The 20,142-nt window shown below is 36.3% G+C and overlaps 1 protein-coding gene across 1 annotated transcript in view; it reads right to left on the reverse strand.

Moving 5' to 3' along the window:
* SOHLH2 (spermatogenesis and oogenesis specific basic helix-loop-helix 2) overlaps window positions 1-20,142 on the reverse strand; it is a 140,328-nt gene that overhangs the window by 76,427 nt on the left and 43,759 nt on the right. The window contains 5 exon segments of the mRNA XM_053563894.1: window positions 9,605-9,620; window positions 11,366-11,379; window positions 11,476-11,556; window positions 19,654-19,707; window positions 19,931-20,029. Of these exon segments, the coding sequence (XP_053419869.1) occupies window positions 9,605-9,620; window positions 11,366-11,379; window positions 11,476-11,556; window positions 19,654-19,707; window positions 19,931-20,029 (264 nt within the window).

Raw genomic sequence — 20,142 nt, forward strand, 5'->3', positions numbered from 1 at the left:
TAAAGCCAACCTTCCTTACACTCCTACTTGAGATAGCAAAAAGACTTTTTAATTCCCTGCAATGTACTTTTAAAAATATTTTAGTTACAGAGTGATGTCAACAAAAATGACAAAGTAAGGACTTGTCATTTTCCCCTCTTCTCTACAGAAGGAATGAGAAATAGGCAAAAATGTCAGAAGCAACTTTTTCAGAACTTTAGGAATTAAGTAAAGTCTTACAGAAATCCTGGAGAATTTATAAAACAAGAAACAAACATATAAAACTTTGTAAGATTACATCTGTGTAGCATTTTAACTTACCCTAATGCCTACCCACTCAATTCTCCCCCTACACACACTTCCCCAGCTCCTTGGTAGCCTTGAAAACTGACAGCCCACAAGTTCAGTGAAAATCAGTAGCCTGGCAGACACTAAGAGGTAGAATGAGGTTGGAACTCCTTCAAAGTCTCATTCATTCCTAAGAGAATTTTCTTTCTTTATATAAACAGTCTGATGATTACCTGAAAGATCCAGTTACAAAGCTGTCTTTATTTGACCTGAGTTGGAGATGATCCAGTGTAAATAGCCTTTTCCCTAGGGGCAGTTGCTTAAACAATTAGAAACTGATCTTAACTTCACAGCTGTCTAACTCCATAGATAACAGTTGAGGCCAAACAAAAATAAAAACAAACCAAGAAATAAAAAACTAACCAGGAAGCTTAAAAGGAAAAGCTGAGAAATAAGTGCTAATAAACTCCAACATATTTACATATTTCTTGAAATCTAGAACACTTACACACATGTGTAACTGTGTACACGCTTACATGTATACTCAAGAAAGACCTTAGAAGGCCGTAGGCTCTTGCCTCTGGCTGGCCTTGGGACTCTGTAAAACAGAAAGCGAAGAATAAAGTGGGGTTGTAATCTGTGTGGTTCAGTGTTGAAAATAGCCCCAACACAAACACAGAGCCCAGACATTAAAGAAATCCCTGTCCAATCATTAGCTCACCACTAAGCTAACTAAGCAGAGACTTCAGATGCCACACATGACAAAGACTATAGACTCTATAGAATACTAAATACTAAAAGGAGTCTTTTAGTTAGAAATAAAATGACATTTGACAGTAATGCAAATCCACACGAAGGAAAAACAAAATTCAGATAATTCACTAAACAAGAAACAACAAAACAGTTACAACAACCAACTGTGGAGGGGAGGAGAAAATCTGATATACGGAGTGGCTACATTATATAAAATGTTCAGTTTCCAACAAAATATTATAAGACATGCAAAGAATAAAGAAAGCATTGTTCTTCACAAGACAAAAATGCAATTAATAAATACTTACCTACCCTGAGGAACTCTCAGCAATAGATTTACTAGACAAAGACTTTAAATTTACCATTTTAAATATGTTCAAAGAACTCATGGAAATCATACCTATAGACAAAAGTATGAGAATGATGTCTCACCAAATAAAGGATATCAATATAGACAACAATTATTCTTAAAAAACAACAGAACAGACAATCTGGAGTTGAAAACTAAAATAACTGAAATAAAGAATTCACTAGAGGAGTTCAATAGCAGATTCAAGTTGGGAGCCTAAGTTGAAGATATGTCAATTAAGATAAGCCAGTTCAAGAAACAAACAATAAAGAGTAAAGAAAGATGAATAAAGTCTCAGAAATATATAAAACACCATCAGTGTACCAACATATGCATAATGGGTATCATAAAAGAAGAAAGGAGAGAGAAAAGGGAAGAAAGACTATTTAGAAAACAGTAGGCAAAAATTTCCTAAATCTGATTTAAAACACTGATGTAGAAATCTAAGAAGTCCAGCAAATTCCAAGAAGGCTAAACACAAAAAGGTCAACTTCCAGACACATCATAGACAAACTATCAGAAACCAAAGACCAAGAGAATCTTGAAAGCAGCTAGAGAGAAGCAACTCATTTGTACAGGAATCTCTAGTAATACTAACTGATTCCTCATTGGAAACCCTAAAGACCTGGGAGCAGTGAGATGAAATATTCAGAGTACTGAAGAAAAAAGACTTTCTTTTTTTTTTAGTCTCTTTAGATATTTATTGTAATCTTCAAGAAATAAAACAGGATAAACTCAAAGAACAAACCACTTTAAGAAAAAAGACTTTCAACTAAGAATTCTATATGCAACAAAACTATCCTTATAAAATAAAAGAGAAATTAAGACATTCCAAGATTAGGGAGAAAAACCTGAGGGAATTAATCATTAGAAAATTTGTCCTGCAAGAAATACTAAAAGGAGTCTTTTAGTTAGAAATAAAATGACATTTGACAGTAATGCAAATCCACACGAAGGAAAAACAAAATGGCAAAGGTGACTACCTAGGTAAACATAAAAAACAGGGAAAATGTATTATTTGTTTGTAATTCTTTTTAAATTTCCTGATTTAAAACTAACTACATAAAGCAATAGTTATAAATCTGTTGGATTGGCTCAGCGCCTGTAGCACAGTGGTTACGGTTCTGACCACATGCACAGAGGCAGGTGGGTTTGAACCCAGCCTGGGCCAGCTAAACAACAATGACAACTGCAACAACAACAACAACAAAAATAGCTGGGCATTGTGGAGGGCGCCTGTAGTCCCAACTACCTGGGAGGCTGAGGCAAGAGAATCACTTAAGCCCAAGAGTTTGAGGTTGCTGTGAGCTGTTATGCCACAACACTCTACTGAAGGTGACACAGTTAGACTCTGTCTCAAAAAAAAAAAAAAAAAATTAAAATAAATAAATAAATCTGTTGGGTGGAACTAAAATATAAAGATGACAATAACAGTATAAAGTAAGGAGGAGGGGATAGAGTTATATGAAATAAGAGTTTTCGTATATTATTGAAATTAAGTTGGTTTTGATCCAAAGAAAATGCTATGCAAATAGCTTATTTGTATAAATTTTTTTATTTCAATCTACGTTTGGCTGAATTTGCAGATGTGGAATCCACAGATATGTAGGATCAACTGTATAGAAATGGCAAAAAGTATATAAGAAAATGCTCAGTACCTTCTCAGAAGGTATTCCCATTGTTAAGGGATGCATGACTATATACAAAATAATAAGAATAGAGAAATCTATAGAGGCAGAAAGCAAATTAGTGATTGCAAGGGGTCTGGGAGAAAGAGGATTAACTGACTGCCTGCTAATTAGTATAGGGTTTCTTTGCAGAGTGATAAAAATGTTCTGGTATTAGTGGTAATAGTTGTATAACCTTGTGAATATAATAAAAATCATTAAAAAAAATAAAAATCATTGAGTTTACATTTTAAAAGAGTAAAGTTTTTGGTATGTGAATTGTATCTCAGTATGTATGTAAAAATTATTTTTTAAAAGTTGTACCTTAGGAATAGACCACTTCCTGTTAAAATGCTTTTTAGTTAGTTAACAATGTTTAAGGATAATTTCATCCCCTGGTGGAATATGGAATTAATCACAATCATTCAATTATATCTTATTTAATTAATAGCTCTTTAAAGATATTACTTACTGTATTAAATGCTCTTCTGTTACTTTAAAGATACTTCAAGTAGTTTCTTAAATATAACTCATTTCTAAAAGAGCTAATTGATACCATGATACTAATCACAAAGCTGAGGTACTTCACTGTTAAGATATGTTTAATCTCCTAGAAATCTTTTAGAACAGCGTTTTTGAAACTGTAGGATGCAACTTATTAGTGGATTGATTTGGTAAATTACAATAGCAATATAAAATAACAGGAAAGGAAACAGAAGAGGAAAATGAACATATACAAAGAAAAGAAAAGAAAAGGAAAGGAAATATCCCCATGCATCTCACATAGTAAGCGTAGGTGTTTTTCATGAATTGTTTCAGTTGTACCTATATAAATACATGTGTGTGTATACTAAGTCTATCAGCAACAGTCAAAAAAGTTCAGAAATCATTTTACACTCCTGAGTATTGTGGTTTTTAAATAAACAATAGTGGCTAAGCCTCTTGCAAGATTATGTTAGCGTAACAGTGTATACATTTTTTACTTGTGTTTCATTTCTGTAATATGTATTTTTCTATTGCTATTTGGTACTTTGCTGATTACATTCAATAAAGTACCATATGTAGAAGAGTAATAATGATAATAGCTAATGTTTATTAAACTAGGGATTCTAAAATAATCTTTAATTTTCATACTAACCATTCGATTTGAGTTTCATCATCCCCATTTAATTGGTGCGTAACTGAGCCTGAGAATGGTTACTTTAAGCTACATTAAAGAATTAAGTGGTAGAGGCAAAAATTAATTTGTCTGTCTACTCCACAGCCAGTACAAATTTTCATTTACAATAGTCTCCCTTATTCATAATTTCACTTTCTGTGGTTTTAGTTACCCATGTTTAACGATGGTCCAAAAATAGGTGAGTACAGAATAAGATATTTTAAAATAATTTTTCCTACAGTATATTGTTATAATTGTTCTAGTTTATTATTAGGTGTTAATCTGTCCCTATGCCTAATTTATAAATTACATTTTATCAGAGGTATGTATGCATAGGAAAGAACACAGTATTCCCAGTATGTATGTATAGGATTCAGTATTTTCCATCATTTCAGGCATTAATTGGTGGTTGTGGAAGGTATTCCCCCTGTATAAGGAGGGACTACCATATCACCTTGCTTCTATTTTTTTTAAATACTATTTATTACTGTATTAATTACAAAAATATTTATACTGCTATTTTGACTTGAGGATTTCCATAGTCTATCTGGTAAATGGACTTTCTCTTAATTTTTCTCTTTTAATATAAAATTAAAAATGATTTATAAAGTACATATATTTTGATATAAAATACCAAAATGTATAAATATAAATCTTCCATAATCTCACTATACTATTTTGTATTATAATTTTTATTTACTATTACATACGGTTAAGCATTTTTCTATGTCACTTATGTATTATCCTAGAATGTGATTTTTACAAATTCATAATATCATCATAGTTTATTGAATTATTCCCTTAATGTTAGATATCATGGTTGTGTTTTTTCTACTCTAGTATGTGAAACTGAGGCTCACTACAGCCCTACTCCCCCAGGGGTGTCCAACATTTTTTCTTTTCTGCCACACATTGTAAGAATCAGAGTTGTCATCTCAGCACCCGTTGCTCAGTGGTTAGGGCGCTGGCCACACACACGAGGCAGGTGGGTTTAAACCTGGCCCAGGCCTGCTAAAACAATGACAACTGCAACAACAACAAAAAATAATAATATATAGTCAGGCATCGTGGCAGGTGCCTGTAGTCCCAGCTACTTAGGAGGCTGAGGCAAGAGAATCGTTTAAGCCCAAGAGCTGCAGGTTGCTGTGAGCTGTGACTTCACAGCACTCTATCCAGCGTGACAAAGTGAGACTCTGTCTCTAAAACAAAAACAAAAACGAATCAGAGTTGTCTTGGGCCATACATTAAATACACAAATACTAATGAAAGCTGATGAACAAAAGAAAAATTCCATATATACTTTTTATGATATCTGGCACCACAGATAAGCAAAATGATCCTCAAGTAATCTCCATGAGGCCTGCAGGCAGCAGGCTGGACACTTCTGCACCTGGCTCCATCCCTTCCCCATAGGTACCAATATTAAGAATGCTCACCAAGGAACTTCCTGCATGTTGGTTCCTATTTCTGTGCCTACTCTCCAGAGACTCAACTCACAACAGTATTCAATGCACACCAAACTGCCTCTCACAGACTTACAATCTAGTGAGATACTTGTATACAAAGTCTAACAATTAAGTTCATGAACTCATCCTACAAAAAGTGCTACATACCTCATTGCTGAATATCACTACTGTCACCTTCAAAGTACTCTCCTTGGGAAGCTATGCACCAGTGTGAATATCTAATCCACGCTTCAAAGCAATTTTGGAACTCTTCTTCTGGAATGGCTTCTTCTCAGAGTTGTCATTATATTGCCCTTGATGTCCTGAATATCATCAAAATGTCTTCCTTTCAATATTGTCTTTATCTTCAGGTAAAGAAAGACACTGATATACCAAGGTTAAGAAACCTTACCAAGCTGTTTGTACAGTGCTGCCAATGAAACCTCATGGTGGAAAGTTCATGAACTTAATTGTCAGACCCTGGACATTCATGTGTTAATATTTAATTAGAATGAAGTTCTATTTTTATTTTCAAAATATTTCCTCCACTATTTAAGCAAATTAGAATAAGAGAGGTAGTATCTTTTAGAAAGAGGTTTGAACTGGAAGATAAATGTAAAAATAAAAAAAAATTATGCACATTTAAAGTGATTGTGCAGAAAGAAGTTAACATAGCAGGCTTGACACTGCTGTGCTTATAAAAGCCTGCTTGCAGGGTTAGCCTTTGGCTGGTGTCTGGGAACTTACTGGTAAACAGTTCCCTACAATGATATAAAACTTTCCCTAAGTGATAAGAATGATTCACAATGCCTATACTATTTGAAAACACAATATGGTTTATACTGATCACCTGGGAATCTGAAATTTAGGTATACCTAGGCAGAGGATGTCTACCTGATCTGCACCTAATAAAAACCTTAGGTGTTAAGTATCTAATGAGCTTCCCTGGTAGAAGGGAAGTTCTGTCACACCTGTTGTCGTAACTCTCTGCTAGAGGAATACATGTGTCCCATATGAGTACACTTGGAGAAGACTTTTGCAAGCTTAAGTCTAGTTTTCTCATACTTTATCCCATGAACCTTTTGATTTTGTTGATTTTGCTTTGTATCCTTTTGCTAGAATAAATCTTAGTCATGAATACAAATATATGCTAATCCTTTTGAGTTCTTCTAGTAAATCATTAAATATGGGAGTGGTCTTAGAAACCCTGACATAATGTATGATAATTTTTACAGGGAAGTCCTTTATCAGAATTTAATATTTAAACTATGTTATATTTCCAATGATGAAAATGTATAAACATAATGAATTATAATTTAAATCATTTATGACTATTCAAGAAAATACAATTTGATCCATCCAGCCAAATATTGAACAAAATATTGCTATCTCATTAATGTTCACTAATGAATTTTGCTATTTTGTATAACTTGAGTGCCTTTTACATTGCCCTTATTTGAAAAGGATTCTGTGATTTATAAAACTAATTTACACCTTGGTTTAATATTTTTATAGTGTTAAGTTATATTCCCTTATGTGGGATATAAGGTTATATAAAACAAGGATTATGTGAGTAATTCTACTATGTGTATTTAGTATGGGACCAGGAAAAATTATGGGTAGCTATAACATTCTCAATCCATAAAACATTCCTCTGTTCTTTATCCTAAAATGGTTTTGATTACATAGAAAAATACATACAGTTCAAACTGCACTGTCATTTACATTTATTTCCATGTCTACTCCAATGAACATATTTCCTCACCAAAAAGGGTCAGGCTGACACTTTAATAACACAGGCACACTTTGTTTTATTGTACTTCCCTTTATTGCTCTTCATAGATAATGCATTTTTAACACATTGAAGGTTTGTGACAACCCTGTGTTGTGCAAGTCCAGTGCCATTTTCCCAACAGCAGGTGCTCATTTTGTGTCTCTGTCTCATATCTTGATAATTCTCATAATACTTCAAACTTTTTCATTATTATTATATCTGTTATGGTGTTCATAAATCTTTGATGTACTATTATAACACAAACTGCTCATATAAAATAGCAAACTTAATTGATAAGTGGTGAGTGTGTTTGACTGCTACATCAACAAGCCGTTCTGCCATCTTTCTCCATCTTTCTTGGGCCTCCCTATTTCCTAAGACAAAAATTGAAATTAGGTCAATTAATAACCCTACAATAGATTCTTAGTGTTCAAGTGAAGGGAAGAGTTGTACTTATCTCACTTTAACTCAAAAGCTAGTAAGGAAGTTTGGTGAGGAAGGCATGTCAAAAGCCAAAATAAGGCAGAAAGCTAGGCCTCTGGAGCCAACCAGTTAGCCAAGTTTTAAAGACTACTTCTAGTGAACACAAGAATGATAAGAAAGCAAAACAGGGATGGCACCTGTGGCTCAGTGAGTAGGGCGCCAGTCCCATATACTGAGGGTGGTGGGTTCGAACCCGACACTGGCCAAACTGTAACAACAACAACAACAACGAAGAAAGTAAAATAGTCTTATTGCTGCTATGCAGAAAGTTTTTTTAGTGGCCTAGATAGAAGGTGAAACCGGTCACAACATTCCCTGAAGCCAAAGTCTAACTCAAAGCCCGTTCTCTGAAGAAGGCTCTAACTCTCTTCAATTTGATGAGGACCAAGAGATGTGGGAAAGCTGTAAAAGAAAATTTTGAAGCTAGTAGTAGAGGTTGGATCATGAGGTTTTTGTTTGTTGGGTTTTTTTTTTTGTTTGTTTGTTTTTTGAACCAGAGTCTCAGTCTGTTGCCCAGGCCAAAATTCCATGGCATCATAGCCTCAGCAACCTCAAACTCCTGGTTTTAGGCAATTCTTCTGCCTCAACCTCCCAAGTAGCTAAGACTCCCGGCACTACTGTTACACCCAGCAGAGAGGTAGTCTCACTCTTTCTCAGGCTGGTCTCTGACCTCCTGAGCTCAAGAAATCCACCTGCTTTGGCCTCCCAAAGTGCCAGGGTTATAGGCATGAGCCACTGGGCCCTGCTGGGTCATAAGGTTTAAAAAAGAAAACTCTCCATGACATAAAAGTGTAAGGTAAAGCAACAAGCGCTGATGTAGAAAATGCGGAAAGTTATCTAGAAAATCTAGTGGAGATAATTGATCAAAGTGGCTACACTGAAAATTAGATTTTCATGTAGACAAAACATCTTTTTATTGGATGAAGATGCCATCTAGGACTTTCAAAGCTAGATAGGAGAAGTCAGTATCTGGCTTCAAAGATTCAAAGGACAGGCTAACTCTCTTGGTAGGGGCTACCATAGCTGGTCACTTTAAGGTGGAGCCAATATACATCTACCACTCTGAAAATCCTAGGGCCCTTAAGATTTATGTTAAATATACTTTGCCTGTGCTCTATAAATGGAACAAGAAAGCCTAGATTATAGCACAACTATTTACAATATGATTAACTAAATATTTTAAGGCCACTATTGAGGCTTATTGCTCAGAAAAAAAGAATTCTTTCAGAATGTTACTGCTCCTTGACAGTGTAGCTGTCATTCAAGAGCTCTGATAGAGAGATCACACAAGGAGATTAACAGTTTCCATGCTTGCTAACACAACATCCATTTTGCAGCCCATGGACCAATGAGTAATCTTTATTTTTAAGTCTTATTATTTAAGAAATGGATTTTTAAGACTACAGCTGCCATAGATAGATTTCTCTGATGGATCTGGACAAAGGAAATTGAAAATCTTCTGGAAAAGATTCACCACCACTCTAAATCGCTTAAGCCCAGGAGTTGGAGGTTGCTGTGAGCTGTGTGATGCCATGGCACTCTACCAAGGGCCATAAAGTGAGACTCTGTCTCTACAAAAAAAAAAAAAAAAAAAGATTTACCACCACTCTAGATACTATTAAAAACACTCATGATTCACTGGGGGAGGTCAAAATAGAAATATTAATAGGAGTTTGGAAGAAGTTGATTCTAACCCTTATGGACAACTTTGAGGGGTTCAAGACTTCAGTAAATGTGGTGGAAATAGCAAGACAACTAGAAGTAGAAGTAGAGTCCATGGATGTGACTGAATTGCTGCAATCTTACGACCAATTTGAAAGGATAAGAACTTTGCTTCTTAAGGATAAGCAAAGAAAGTAAGTCTCTTGAGGTGGAATATACTCCTGGTGAAGATGCTGTGAACACTATTGACAGAGCAAAGGATTTATAACATTATATGAACTTAGTTGACAAAACAGTAGCAAAGTGTGTGAGAAGTGACTCCAATTTTGAAAGAAGTTCTAGTGTGGGTAAAATGAATGCTATCAAACAGCATCACATGCTACAGAGAATCCTTCCATGAAAGGAAGAATCAATCATCAAAGAAAACTTTGTTTTATTTCAGGAAATTGCCATACTCCAAACTTCAGCAACCACAACCTAGATCAGTCAGCATACATCAACATCAAGGCAAAACCCTCCACCAGCAAAAAAGATTATGACTTCCCAGAAAGGTCAGATGATCATTTAGCATTCTTTAGCAATAAAGTCTTTTTTACGTAAGATATGTACATTGTTGTTGTTTAGACACAATGCTACTGCATACTTAATAAACTACAGTGATATGTAAACATAACTTTTCTTTGTTTTTAGGGACAAGGTCTTGCTCTGTTTCCAGAGCACTGTGGTGTGATCACAGCTCACAGCAACCTCAAAACTACTGGGCTCAAGTGATCCTCACATCTCAGCCTCATGGACAGCTGGGACTACAGGTGCATACTACCACACCTGGCTAATTAACCTTTTTTTTTTTTTTTAGAGAAAGGGTCTTGCTCTGTTGCTCGGGCTAAACTCCTAGGCTCAAGTAATCCTTCCAGGTTGGCCTTCTAAATCCTGGGATTACAGGTATGAGCTACTTATTACACCAATCTAAACATAATTTTAATGCACTGGGAAATATTCATGTTTTTATTGCAACATTCAATTTACTGTGGTAGTCTAGAACTAAACTCACAAAATCTTGAAGGTATACTTGTACTTATAATGTTTTTAATAGTGTAGTTTTAAGCTCTTCTTGGGCACACACTGTTATTTTAGTTTAAAAAATAAGATTGGCTCAGTGCCTATAGCTCAAGTGGCTAAGGCACTAGCCACATACACATGAGCTAGCAGGTTTGAATCCAGCCTGGGCCTACCAAACAACAATGATGGCTGCAACAAAAAAGTAAGATTGTGGCTCAGAGCCCATAGCACAGTGGTTATGGCGCCAGCCACATGCACCAAGGCTGACGGGTTTGAACCCAGCCTGGGACAGCTAAACAATAACAACTGCAACAACAACAACAAAATAGCCAGGAGTTGTGGCAGGTGCCTGTCGTCCAGCTACGTGGGAGGCTGAGGCAAGATAATTGCTTAAGCTCAAGAGTTTGAGGTTGCTGTGAGCTGTGATGCCACAGCACTCTACCAAGAGCAACATAGTGAGACTGTCTCAAGGAAAAAAAAAAAAAAGTAAGATCATATCATGTTTGAAGACGAAAAATGTTTCTGGGATCTAACAAAAGTGTAAAAATAATTGGCAGGATCTCACCTAATGTGCATAATATGAAGGCGTTCAGCATGCCCCCTGGGTGAAGAGCTCAACTATAACTTGAACTTCACCTTAGAAATGAAAACAATTTATACCCTCATATTAATCTGAAATAAAAGTGAAAAATAGTGAACATAGATCACAAACTTCTTTAAATTTTCTTGCCATCTGCTATCTTATACTGTTGCTTTAAAATCTAGAAGTTCAACTTCCAAAATATAATGGACACCTGTTTTGTTAGTAGCAGTCACAAGCAAATATAATTAATTAGAAAGAAAAGATACAGCTAGACTCACGTTTTCACTAGATTCTCTTTCATTCTAGGCAGTTGATCCATCTGTTGCCTTTTAGAAACTTGATGTGAGCTAGAAACCTGAAATTAAAAAATTTGAATGTTGGGGCGGCGCCTGTGGCTCAGTGAGTAGGGCGCCGGCCCCATATGCCGAGGGTGGCGGGTTCGGACCCAGCCCCGGCCAAACTGCAACAGAAAAATAGCCGGGCGTTGTGGCGGGCGCCTGTAGTCCCAGCTGCTCGGGAGGCTGAGGCAAGAGAATCGCGGAAGCCCAAGAGTTAGAGGTTGCTGTGAGCCGTGTGACGCCACGGCACTCTACCCGAGGGTGGTACAGTGAGACTCTGTCTCCACAAAAAAAAAAAAAAAAATTTGAATGTTTATCCTCTTCATAATTGATTTCAGAGGTAAGAGGAATAGTCGATTTTTAATTAACTCTTTCTTAACCAAGTCCTTTAGTAACATGTATAAAGAAGCTGAAGAATGATGGAAAATTCTGGCCTTCTCCAGTATTGTCAAGTTTTTAAAAGCTTCTGGAAATCTCCCTACCTCAGCCCTTCAGTCCATGTGATTTTTAAAATAACTATGAAGAATACTGTAAAAACCCTATCATCCATATGGTATAGATCATTACAAGTTTTTGTAGTAGACACTAAATATACATGTACCCTGCCACTGGGGTAGATAAGAAAATAGAAGCTAGGCTGGGTGCAGTGGCTCACTCCAGTAATCTTAGCACTCTGGGAGGCCAAGACTGGTGGACTATCTGAGCTCACAAATTCAAGACCAGCCTGTGCCACAGTGAGACCTTGTCTCTAAAAATAGTCAGGTGTTGTGGCAGCCGCCTATAGTTCCAGCTACTCAGGAGCCTGAAGTAAGAGAATCACTTAAGCCCAAGAGTTTAAGGTTGCTATGAGCTGTGATGCCACGGCACTGTACTAAGGGTGATAAAGTGAGACTCTGTCTCAAAAAAAAAAACAAAAAAAAAAAAACAAAGAAACAAAGCAAATAGAAGGTGTAGGTATGCTGAGGCAGAAATAGAAAAATAATATTTTCATTTTTGTCTATTTTGAAATTTTTCCAGAATATAAAAGTGGAATATAAAAGTTCTTGTGATTGGTGTAAATATAATCTGTAATTCAGGAATAACTGAGGCTGATGGCCTCAGAGATGGCAACTAAAGCCATAAGTGAATAAAATAATTCATTAAAGGTAAAGGGAATCAACGAAATAAACTTAGAAAGGCAAATTTTCCAGCACTAAAACATAGTGCTGGAAGTTCTAGCCAATACAATTAGGCAAGACAAGGAAATAAAGGGAATCCAAATGGGAGCAGAGGAGGTCAAACTCTTCCTCTTTGCTGATGACACGATCTTATACTTAGAGAACCCCAAAGACTCAACCAGAAGACTCTTAGAAGTCATCAAAAAATACAGTAATGTTTCAGGATATAAAATCAATGTCCACAAGTCAGTAGCCTTTGTATACACCAATAACAGTCAAGATGAGAAGCTAATTAAGGACACAACTCCCTTCATCATAGTTTCAAAGAAAATGAAATACCTAGGAATATACCTAACAAAGGAGGTGAAGGACCTCTATAAAGAAAATTATGAAATCCTCAGAAAGGAAATAGCAGAGGATATTAACAAATGGAAGAACATACTATGCTCATGGATGGGGAGAATCAACATTGTTAAAATGTCTACACTTCCCAAAGCAATCTACCTATTCAATCATTCCTATCAAAATACCAACATCATACTTTCAAGATTTGGAGAAAATGATTCTGCGTTTTGTATGGAACCGGAAAAAACCTCGTATAGCTAAGGCAGTTCTTAGTAATAAAAATAAAGCTGGGGGCATCAGCATACCAGATTTTAGTCTGTACTACAAAGCCATAGTGGTCAAGACAGCATGGTACTGGCACAAAAACAGAGACATAGACACTTGGAATCGAATTGAAAACCAAGAAATGAAACTAACATCTTACAACCACCTAATCTTCGATAAACCAAACAAGAACATACCTTGGGGGAAAGACTCCCTATTCAATAAATGGTGTTGGGAGAACTGGATGTCTACATGTAAAAGACTGAAACTGGACCCACACGTTTCCCCACTCACAAAAATTGATTCAAGATGGATAAAGAACTTAAATTTAAGGCATGAAACAATAAAAACCCTCAAAGAAAGCATAGGAAAAACACTGGAAGATATTTGCCTGGGGAAAGACTTCATGAAGAAGACTGCCATGGCAATTGCAACAACAACAAAAATAAACAAATGGGACTTCATTAAACTGAAAAGCTTCTGTACAGTTAAGGAGACAATTACCAAAGCAAAGAGACAACCTACACAATGGGAAAGGATATTTGCATATTTTCAATCAGACAAAAGCTTGATAACTAGGATCTATAGAGAACTCAAATTAATCCACATGAAAAAAGACAACAATCCCATATATCAATGGGCAAGAGATATGAATAGAACCTTCTCTAAAGATGACAGACAAATAGCTAACAAACACATGAAAAAATGTTCATCATCTCTATATATTAGAGAAATGCAAATCAAAACAACCCTGAGATATCATCTAACCCCAGTGAGAATGGCCCACATCACAAAATCTCAAAACTGCAGATGCTGGCGTGGATGTGGAGAGAAGGGAACACTTTTACACTGCTGGTGGGACTGCAAACTAGTACAACCTTTCTGGAAGGAAGTATGGAGAAACCTCAAAGCACTCAAGCTAGACCTCCCATTTGATCCTGCAATCCCATTACTGGGCATCTACCCAGAAGGAAAAAAATCCTTTTATCATAAGGACACTTGTACTGGACTGTTTATTGCAGCTCAATTTACAATCGCCAAAATGTGGAAACAGCCTAAATGCCCACCAACCCAGGAATGGATTAACAAGCTGTGGTATACGTATACCATGGAATACTATTCAGCTATTAAGAAAAATGGAGACTTTACATCCTTCATATTAACCTGGATGGAAGTGGAAGACATTATTCTAGTAAAGCATCACAAGAATGGAGAAGCATGAATCCTATGTACTCAATTTTGATATGAGGACCATTAATGACAATTAAGGTTATGGAGGGGGAGGAAAAGCAGAAAGAGGGACAGAGGGTGGTGGGTGGGGCCCTGGTGTGTGTCACAATTTATGGGAGCAAGACATGATTGCAAGAGGGACTTTACCTAACAATTGCAATCAGTGTAACCTGGCTTATTGTACCCTCAATGAATCCCCAACAATAAAAAAAAAAAAAAAAGGCAAATTTTAAGGAACAGAAGAATCATCAATGATAAACAGGCCATGATATAAATGAGAGGAAAAACCAGGAATAAAGTACTGGTATGGAAGTTGGGGGCGTGGGCAGTGTTCAGAGCAGTGAGCATAGACACAGTGTAAAATACCTCAGACAACTCTAATAGCAGGAGGCTTGAAAAGCAGTCATTGTATTTGGCTATGAAGAGATAAAACTGTCAAGAGCACAATTGGTGGTATCAAAAGAGACGAAAAAGGTCAAGGAGGGAAAAATAAAGGCAGTGAATATATTCCCTCTTTCATGAAGTTTGGCTGAGGAAAAGAAAGGTAAGGCAGTAGTTTTATGAGGACAGTTGGGGTAAAACAAAAGTTTGATTTTGTTTCAGTGGAAGAGTCAGACATGTTGCAAGCAAAAGATAAACCACAGTCAATAACAGAGAGATTAAAACTTTAAGATGAAATAATTATTAAGTGAGTCCTAGAGGCAGTAGACAGAATTGAGAAGAAATCTGGGATCGTTTCTCTTTAAGACAGGAGGAAGAACAGGAATGGAAGGTCAAGATATGGATAAATTTGAAGGTAAAAAGTAGGACAACTGGATTTCACACCTGCAAGCTATTAGATCATTTGCTAAGTGGCACAGGTTTGGGTGCATTGGAACAGAAGATGGAATTCATTCATTCAGCAAATGTTATTATCTACTATGTGCCACCCCTACATTAGGCACTGAGGTTCAAAGACAAAGGGTTCTACTGGGAAAGCAGCAAAACAGATAACTACAATTAAGTGCTTTGATACAGGTTTGCTTTATAAGCATCCAGTAGATGTAATTAATTCAGGAGCAGGAGGGGCTCCACATGGAAAGAGTAATCAATAAAGAACTAAAGAAAAATATATTCTAGGTAGAAGGAACAACAAAGACATCAGGTATAAGGCCGCATGATACATGCAGGAATTGCCCATAGCATTTGGTCTGTGCAGTGCAGGATGCCAGCAGGGAGGGATGAAGCTGCAGAGACACACACAGCCATGATGAAAAGGAGCTTTGCTGTGATTCTTTGGGAAATGCAAACTGAAGGTTTTTTTTTTGCAGTTTTTGGCCGAGGCCAGGTTTGAACCCACTACCTCTGGTACATGGGGCCAGCGCCCTACTCCTTTGAACCAAAGGTGCCGCCCCAAACTGAAGGTTTTTTTTTTTTTTTTAACGGGAAATAGTAGCATAATATCTGTATGTCGGAATGATCACTCAGGCACCAGAGAAGAAAAATTGGTGTGCTGGAGACAAAACTTTAATAGCTACGCTGTTGAGATTACATCTTAAGTACTAAATTTAAACATGGGGAGCACTGCATTTAAATGAACAGTAATAAGAAAGAATTTTCCAAAAATGCAGCAGAAACACCTGGGCAGTCTGGGGTGTATTTCACAAGGAAGGGCTAATGTAACTTAATAGTATTTAGCTCAGAAAAAAACAGGACAAACAAAAAATCTATAGGGAAACTGTTTACAAATCTTTGAAAAACTATCACGCAGGAGTGTAGACTTGTATGTTCTTCAGAGGACTGAATTAAATTAAGGAATTTTCAAGAAAAGAAAATAAAGAGCATTATGTGATGCTTTAACGTTTCTAACAATTAGAACTTCCTAATAATGAAACAGAAAAGCACCAGCTTCCTTATTTGTAAGCTAAAAGCATTATATTCAATGGTTTCTCAGAGCCATTACTAAAATTCTATATTTTTAGGAATAGAAGCTAAAACTTAAGTTTATTATGTGTTGCAATGAACTCTAGTCAGTTTTTCTGCCTATGTAGCAGTGTAGTGTGCCTATGTATTCGGAAAAAACAATGTCCATATTATACTGTACAAATCAGAGACTCTTCCTACAATGGGGAAACTCTTCAATCTAAACAGTGAACTGAGGCTGAGACAAAGCCACAGAGATGGCAGCAGAAGTGTAAACAGCAGACCCAGCAAACAGCTCAAGTTATCTACCAAAGTATCAATGATTTATGTATTCAGCATGGGCAAAACTGCAAATCATCCATTAACCTTTCTAGTCACCATAGTATCCACATGGTCAGAACCATCTTTCACTGTACAACACTCCAGAGTGAAAATTCTTATTAACATTTATAATGGGGAAAGGATTAACATCTTCCTGGTAAGCTGTTAAAATAAGCTTTTATTGTATGTTCAGTGACTCTGTATAGTCAGACAGAAGGATTATTTCACCCAAATGATTTTTTCAGATAAAGAGAAATGAATGCTTTGAAGGCAAAAGACTTTACCTTGAACTTAAAAAAAGTCCTTTATCAATATTTTATATATCACCTTTTTCTTAATATTTTAGCTTACGATCAATATAAATTTCTGTGTTATGTTTAGTTCAGTAAATTGTTTTGAACGTTTTCTATATGCCTCTCTTTGTACTAAGAGTATAGGAATAGAAAGAATGGGGCACCCTATCTGATCTCAGGGAGCCTACAGTTGAGGGAATCAAACAGACATATCAGCAATATGGGACCAGGAAGAGGGGTAAGGCAAGTAGAAATTCTGATGCCTGTGCCATACAGAAACAGGCCAGGGAGATCAGGAAAGAATATTCACCATTTACTGGAATTTAGAACCTATTATATGCCAGGATCTCACTCAGAAATTCACATACACTGAGGCTCCATACCAGTGATTTTCAACCAATGTGCTGTGGCACTTATTTTCAAAAGAAGTTCAAAGCACAGTAAATATATTCTTTTTTTCTTTTACTCTTTATTTTGATCAACATAATTTAAGTGTGTCATGAATGTTTAACGATAGGTTCAAGTGTGCCATGACAGAAAAAAGGTGGAAAAACACTGCTCTAAGCACTCACAAAACTTTGTAAGATACTTATATTTCCTTTTTACTAGCAAGGAAAGAAATTAAGACCCCCAAAGGTCACACACAACAGTAGAAGCAGAGCTGGGATTCTGGATTCAAATTCAAATTTGGAATGGCTGTATAGTCTGTGGTCTTTTTATCATGCATGTCATGGCCTCACAACATGTGTTAGACCTTGAAGGAAGTGGAATTGGCATGTGGGAGAACAGCACATTCCAAATACATAGCCTGGAAAAAGGCATCAGAGTGTCTAGGCTGCAAGAGTAAACAGTGCTAGTACCAAGGACTGTGAAGTCTGAACGGTCTACTATAAGGACAAGAGACTACAAGGACTGATCTGATCTTGTCTCAATTATCCACTTAACTTAAATCAACACTACAAAGTCCAAGTTTCCCTTTATCCACTGTAGACCTGACTTTTTTTTCTTTTTTTTAGACCTGACTTTTTTCTCAAATTTTTCTGTGTATTCCCTTATCAGCTCCAATCCCAAACCTAACTCTCTTCCTCTCCCTCCTTCACTGCTCCCTCTAGATACTCTAGCAGAGTGATTAGCAGGCTGCTCTCTATGTCAAGCCCATCCTCAAGGTCTTCTACCTCCTTGTCTAACCTAGCTATGTCTTTTGAGAATTCCAACACCCCTTTTTGGCTGTTCTTCCCTTGACTATCACTGTTGAAGCTCTTTAAAGGTATGTCCTAGATTGTTTCTTCTTTTCACAACATATTTTCTCACTGATGCATTTCTTTTTTTTTTTTTTTTTTTTGAGACAGAATCTCAATCATGTCACCCTGGGTAGACTGCCATGGCATCACAGCTCACAGCAACCTCAAACTCTTGGGCTTAAGCAATTCTCTCGCCTCAGCTTCCCAAGTGGCTGGGACTATAGCCAGCTACTATGCCCAGCTATTTTTTGTTGCAGTTGTCATTGTTGTTTAGCAGGCCCAGGCTGGGGGTTCGAACCGGCCAGTCTCGGTGTATGTGGCTGGAGCCCTACCCACTGAGCTATGGGTGCCACCTCACTGATGCATTTCTTTTTTTGACATGGCTTTACTTATTTATATGCTAATAAATTCTAAATCTTTATTGCCAATCTTCATTTTTTTCCCTGGGATTCATATAGCGACTCCTCTTTAGATACTTTCATTTGGACAACATACATCGAAAACTGAACTTACATCCTAATCTTAAAACATATGCCTAAATAATGTTAATACAGATTAAATATTTAAATATAAAATATTATGTCATATAAGTACTAAAACAAGATGTGGTGAATGTTATGAAACATCGAGATGAAGATGGTCTTTCTAACTACAACACAAGAAATTATAAATTAAAGATAGCTCTGACAACATAAAAACAAAAACTCTGCATTACCAATAATATCTTAAATAAAACTGAAAGGCAAATGAAAAACTGGAAAATGTATAATCTATTTCATAATTTCCTGACTGCTTTCCAGTCCTATATTTGTAAGTACATGCTTTCTCCCAACAACAATTCTGATCTTAGACCTTTCTATGCATAATTATGAGGTGAAGTGCCTTGAATTTCTTTCTTTTTTCATTAATTAATTAATTTATTTATTTTGGTTGCAGCCATCATTGTTGTTTGGCAGGCCTGGGCTGGATTTGAACCCACCAGCTCAGGTGTATGTGGCTGGTGCCTTAGCCGCTTGAACCATAGGCGCCAAGCCGAGTGCCTTGAATTTCATGATAGCAGAGAGACAGCAGCGTATCTATTTGAATTCTACCAATTATGGAACAAACTAAAGGGATAACTAAGGAAACAAATATGCAAAATAACTTCTTAGTTTGGGAAACTTTTATCTCCCTTTTACCTCTTTATAAAAGTTACATGTTTTCCTTTCCACCTTCCACATTTAGTAATTTGACACCTTTTCTCCTGTAATTCCAACATCTGTTTCTCTACCAAACCAAACAAAAGCCTAGAAAAGTGGGAAAACATAATTTATAGTAAGAACAAACTCTCAGAATTTAGAATTAAAAAAAAAAAATGTTACCTGAGACATTTCATTTAGGTATGTACGGCGTTCATTGTTGGTCTTGTGGTAAGCCTATGTGAAAGGTAAAAAAAGTAAAGAATTCAACTTAAGAGAAGATTAGTAATACTAGCAAGACTATTAGTAAGTTAAGGTTTATGTTTCTATCTTGTTTTTATAAAATAGTTTAGGAAACAGTTTTGTAAGCATTTTGTGATAATTATATAGTAGGCTTGTAGATAACACTAGAAATAGTGGCACTTTCAAAGGAATTGTTTAGAATAGAGTAAAAACAAACCTTTGATTCTTGTTCCAGCCTAAGTGCATAGTCTTTCACTTGATTTTCAAGACTCCTTTTTTCTTTTTCTAGCTGTTTAAGTAATGTATTTAAGGATTCCTGTAAGTATAAATAGTAAACTTTTATATGTATTCATGTTCAAAACAACAGTTTCTTCACTAGCAAATGCCTTTTATACCATACCTAACATTCTATGATTTCATAATTCCATA

Source organism: Nycticebus coucang, chromosome 15, assembly GCF_027406575.1.
Source record: "Nycticebus coucang isolate mNycCou1 chromosome 15, mNycCou1.pri, whole genome shotgun sequence".
In the NCBI taxonomy this organism is placed as follows: Eukaryota; Metazoa; Chordata; class Mammalia; order Primates; family Lorisidae; genus Nycticebus; species Nycticebus coucang.